This window comes from Cryptotermes secundus, unplaced genomic scaffold (assembly GCF_002891405.2).
Source record: "Cryptotermes secundus unplaced genomic scaffold, Csec_1.0 scaffold455, whole genome shotgun sequence".
Classification (NCBI taxonomy): Eukaryota; Metazoa; Arthropoda; class Insecta; order Blattodea; family Kalotermitidae; genus Cryptotermes; species Cryptotermes secundus.
The window spans coordinates 780,017-786,064 of NW_019734967.1; the positions used below are offsets into that span (position 1 = coordinate 780,017).

At 39.7% G+C, this 6,048-nt stretch overlaps 1 protein-coding gene across 1 annotated transcript in view; it reads left to right on the forward strand.

Moving 5' to 3' along the window:
• LOC111869075 overlaps positions 1-6,048 on the forward strand; it is a gene marked incomplete at its 3' end in the record, with an annotated part of 93,409 nt that overhangs the window by 78,789 nt on the left and 8,572 nt on the right. Inside the window, exon 4 of the mRNA XM_023860281.2 lies at positions 2,870-2,982. Coding sequence (XP_023716049.1) covers positions 2,870-2,982 — 113 coding nt within the window. The remainder of the gene's footprint in view (positions 1-2,869; positions 2,983-6,048) is intronic.

Below are 6,048 nucleotides of genomic sequence, written 5' to 3' on the forward strand. Positions count from 1 at the left end.
TCCTCCGGGAGGGACTTTAAGCTGTGTGTCCCGTGTCGTAACTTTACGGCACGTAAAAGAACCTCATATCCCCAAAGGGGATCACTGAGCCAAATTCCAGGACGTTTCGGCCCAACAATAGCCTCTAAGGCCTCTGATAGATGGGGGAAGCATTATAGACACCGCTAAGCAAGTGGCCGAACTTGCTTGCTCGGCGGGACTGATGGTACGCACCATTTATCGGTAGGGTATAGAGACTGGTAGAATATCATAGAGGGAAGCACAATAGATCAAACTGGTCGCGGTGCATGGGGAAACCCACCCTCTCTAAATAACTAACTAACTAATATATACACTTTGGATTTAATATCGATATAATTATCAACGTAGTTTTATTCTTAAAAGTAAAATTTAATTTTACAATTTTAAATTAACTACTCGAATTATGCTTTGATTTATACGTAGAGTTCGTTCTAACTAGGCTTAAAATTAAAGTAATTTTGGGGGACTTCCGGTTTTTGGTTGTGGTAAGATGATAAGTCGTAGGTGGACGCAACATGAGGGGGCAATTCTTGGAATTTCCGAAGCGTTTATTTTACTTCTAAACGTCGTGTAATGGTCTCCCAAACGTTTTTCTTTGTGTCACTCTCAGCTACTTTTGTTTTCTGTACGGAGAGAGTTTAAATGCCTCTACGTTATGTGCACATGTATACGAAGGGGTCCCCTTTGTTGTTGTTGTTGTTGTTGTTGTTGTTGTTGTTCAAGTTGAAGCTCTGTCTACACCTGTATGTCCGATTTAATTGCAATGTTTGCTTTGCCGTGATTGTTAACAGATTTCTTCTGTCGCGATTGTCAATTCACATTGTTGCAGTATCTTTAAGTTTCTGTTAGTGCGTAAAAAGTGCCCCACGCATTTCTAGTTGCATTCACAACCCTCCGGTGCGTATATGAACTCTGCTACATACGTCCGCGATAATGAAATGTCGAGAGAACCGCTGAACGGAATTTCATTAAATTTGACATTGGACAGATTTAACAAAATTTCTGGACACATTGCAATATTGACTGCAATTGGACAATAATGACGATAATTTTGAAAGAAGACTTACGTTCGTTTCTCCGCGTAATTCATTATTTCATAATTTTCGTGGAGAAAAAAGTATTTCTAACAAAAGCTGTAGCTCAAAATGAGGCGAACATTTATGACCAGTGAATTTTTCTGCATAATAGGCTGGTTTTAGGGATAAACGGGATAGTATGGCGCATTTTTTTCAAACTTTTACGTTGAACAAACATAAACGGCCCTCAAGCACATCTTAGGATTACCGAAGTCTCTTATTCTCAATAATAATTAAACGAAGTTTTCTATAACCTGAATTTATAGGTCCACGTGTAATAAATATGTATTTAATTAAAATGTAATTTATTCTGATATCGACGCCTCGTATTTTATGTCGTGGAAACGAAATATACAAGAAACAGATGATTCGGTTGCTTCACCAAAAGATGGCAGTTAAGAAAGAAAAAGAGTTTATACTGTGCTGAAATCAGGTTTGTCTTATTCTTTCCATTCACCGCCATCTCTGAGTCGATTGTCTAGAAAATGTGGGAGCCTCAACGTCTCACAACCCTGTGGGCCTCCACGGCCTGTTACAGGGATACCTTTACCCTTTCTTACCTTTATCTTTTATATACTGTATTTACGCATGTATAGGCCGCACATTTTTTGCCCAAAATTCAAGAGGAAAACTGGGGTGCGGCTTATATTCGNCCTTTCTTACCTTTATTCTTTTAATATAGTTCTTTAGTTCAATAAGTCTTCGAGTCTTTTACGATTTATTCTACAGAATGAGTCTTTGAAGTGTACACTGCACACATTCAGAATCTTTTTAGGTGCGTTATATGATTTATTTCAATACTAGTTTCACATAATTGCCAGCCAGACAGACGAAGGAATACTGGATGACCGAGAAGACGAAGACAAGGAAGTCTTTTCTTAAACTGTAAAGTATTCCATCTGTAACGCAACAAAATCAATCCTTTCTAAGAAGACACTACAAGTGTTTGCTAAGTATTTTAAATTGTGATTCACTATATATATTCTTTGTTCTTGCTGCTACATGTTTCGGCCACACATGGACCATCATCAGGCAACACTTATTATTTGGGGAGACCACTGCACTGTACACTTTGTCTTCTGTGCCCTTAGCCAGATCATTATTTTGGTTGTTAATTTTCTTCATAGGATATTTAAGTGTTCCCTTTTAATGTCAGCCACTTATGTTGTGTATGTTTTAGTGTTGTTTTCCTTGTGCTCTTTGTAGTCCTTGATGGTGGTGGTGCATGTCACAACATCAACCACTAATTTCACATATCCGACTCCAGTGGCTCAGTATTCATTCCCATCGATCAGTTACCTAAATACATATTTCATGCAGCCACCATGTTTTTACATACCACAAACAAATGCTGCTATATTTATTTAAGAATCTATTACCACACATAATTTCAGATCCCTTTGTTATGTCATAGAAGTTGATGTTGCTGCCGTGTTGATCTTATTGATGTAAAGATGTGTTGAGACAGGGTAGCATTTGATAACATGCTCACACCATTCTGTGACATTGCTCTGCATACCGTGTTTCGTACCAATCTGTCAGTTACTAATGGCATCAGGAGGGACAGACACGTGGATGTGATGGTACATTAAGCCCACTTCTCCTTCAAAGAATGTTTAGTAGCATAACATGTGAAATTGATGCAGTATATTTTTATTTGATTTTTTATTCTAAAGTTGATGAACGAAACTGACAATATGTAAGCGACTTTGGTAGAGTGGTGCAGTAAATATCTGAATTTCTGATTGAGTTACTGTCGTCATTCTTTGCAGGTGTGAATGTGGTGGCCGGTGAATTCCGAATAACAAATGAGAGGTTTGAGTCCAGCCTGAAGGATGAGACTTCAGCAGATTTCAAACAGCTGGCTGCGCAGATCACCCAGCAGGTGAACATAAATAGTGTTAAGATATAGGCACCATCAAGGGGGAGTCAGACATATGCTGACCCCCTGGTTTTTTGGGAAGAAAATCAGAGCTGGAAAAGAAGGAATTTACCAAACATTAATACCAAAAATTAAATTCTCAAAGAAAATTATTCTTCTGCTCCCATCCCCTGCGAAACAAATCGTAAGAGCACCATATATGTAATCAGGCACAGTTGAATTGTGTCATGATGCATTTTGTAGGTAAGAGTCTGCCACTTCCTTAAGTATGTAGAAAGTAACTGTACTAAATATTGGATGATTCATTCTTGATTGCTTTTTAGTTTCTTTGCTGATGCTGTGGGATCTGCATAGGATATACAGAATTACATAACAGGATGACTGTGAATCATCAAGGGAAGAAATAGTGACATGGTCAGCACCAGTGTTTACATACTGTCTCAAATCTTCACCAGCAGGAATCGAGAGAAGCCATGAAAACCTAGAAGATTTCTATCCTCTGTGATATGACGTCATGCAGGCTGTTGAAAGTCACCTGATGTTTTGGAGGAACATTTTGCCTTCTTCAACCCTGAAGATGGAGATGACATGTTCTTTAAAACGTCAGTTGACTTTCAATGGACTACACAGCTTTATACCCCAGAAGATAGAATTTTTCATAACCACCAGTGTGGGAATCTCAAATCTTGTATGAAATACTTTGACTGAAGTGGCTGAGATTAGACTTGTAGACTTTGTGATGTGTACTGTCATGTTTGCTGATGGTGATGACAGGCCCATGCTGTCACACTGTGAGGAGCTGATTAATTAGGCATGCTGGCTCAGTCAGTAGTCCTTTAATTAGGCATGCTGGCTCAGTCAGTAGTCCTTCTGTCTCGCATTCAGGGGCTTCCAGTTTTAAACTGCCTGGGGCACTGACTGTCTTGGATCATTACTGGCTTTCCTCAGTCCCTGTATGCAAATGCTGTCATAGTACCTTGAACTAGGCCACTACCACTTTCTTCAACATCCTTTCTGATTCTTCATTAATCTGTTATTCCACAAATTGATGCAACACAATCTAAACAACTGACAGCATCATAAAACAGACAATAAACTCAAATAAAAAATTGATTGTGACAATATTTATTAAACTTCCATTGCATCCTGTGAATATTAGGCACAAAATTGGGAAAAGAATTGACGTTCTTGTTCATTTATAGGCTATTTAACCATGCTGTCAGAAACACAGGCTATATAACATTTAATGACTGGATGACAGTGAATACTGAACTGAAAGAGATGTAGAAGGAAGCTGTTGTGGCCTGATTTTAAAGTGCTGTCCCAGTATTTGCCTGGAGCCACTGAAGATAGCCACTGAAGTCCTGCAGATGGTTGATGACCTGGCTGAGATTTCAGCTGTGCACGTACCGAATAATGTTCAGAAGAATTATTCTTTGAACAACCTTGCATCAGTTCTGCAGATGGGCTGTAGTGAGGGGTTTGAAATATGTAAAGGTAAAGCTGTCCCTTTAACAGGGCACAAGGTAGCGTAGTCGGTTGAGGGGCTATGCTAATCCTTCCAGCCGCACTAGGCCCTGGGGTTTACTCAGCCTCTAACAGAAGTGAGTACCAGGAATTAATTAAATAATTTTCCTGGGGAGTAAAGCGCGGCCGGCATGTAAGGCTGACAACCTTACCGCCATATTTGAGCTGATTGTCTAGATAGTGTGGGACCCTCAACGTCTCACAACCCTATGGGACTTCATGGCCTGGTACAAAGATAGCTTTACTTTTACTTTTATCCCTGTAACAGGCCGCGAAGGCTCCCCTCCCCTCCCCTGGATGTCAGCTCTATGTACTGGCTGCCCTTTACCCTCCAGGAAGATTCCTGGTACTCATTTCTGTTAGAGGGTGAGTCGACCCCAGAGCCATAGAGCAGCTGGAAGGATTAGGTAAATTGAAAAAATCCACGTCATTGGGACTCGAACTCATGACCTTCTGGCTTGTACCATAGTGCGCCCTAGTTAGAAATATATACATATTATTGTTTTATTTATAATTGTTATACAATAGATAAGTCTGCTATATGAACATAATATCCTCATGAATGTGGTATGGCAATTTTAATTATAACTTTGCAGGATTATTACATCTGGGAACTCACATTTGCAACCAAATGCTCACTTATCATAAAATCTCGTTAAGTAAAGTACTGAGCTTCATTCTAATGGCAAAATGCTAGAAAGCTAGACCATAGAATAAACAGTAAATTCCCACCCCTCTAATCTAAACTAATAACTGTATATAAAATTTTGTGATAATGGATAACATCACACACTGTTTTATATCATTTGGCATCCTTTAGGTTTGAGATGCAGCAGAGGAGCATAAAAATATGCACAGTTATTTGACAGTAGCATGCATATGCAGGAAACTTAGGAGAACTAGTGAGTGGCATTTAAGTTTGGAATCATCAGGCTGCTCAGCAGCAAAAGGGCATCAGGTCTTCATCATTTCCACATAACACAATGTTTGTAAGGCCCAAAATTCACTAAATACAAGAGGGTCCAAAAAAATGTACTCACTCTATGATAGTCAATATCTTTCGAACAAAATGACATGTAGTTACAATTCTTGCGTGGAAGTGTAGTGTAATGTTTTCTCAACAGATGGCGAAGGTCACATGAATCACGTGAGTGTCGTGCTGCTTGCGCGCCGCGAGCAGAAGACAGCAGCAACAATGGCTGAATGGTTGTTCTTTGAGCAACGCAAGGCTGTACTGAAGTGGTACTGGAAGTACAGAAACATTAAAGAGGTACAATGACAATGGCAGAATGAGTTCGGAACTCAGCCACCAACAGCTCCTGTAAATCCACACGTTCGCATGGGCAAGGAAGTGAATCTACTGGCTGTTAATGTGTGGTGTGGTCTGTCATCGCGCGGTTTGATTGGTACTTTCTTCTTTGAAGGTACTGTAACTGGTCAGGTGTATCTCAATATGCTTCAGACATCGATTTTCCCTGCCATTCGAGAGCTGTTTGGAGATGAGAGAGTTTACCTACAACAAGATGGTGCTCCACATAACTA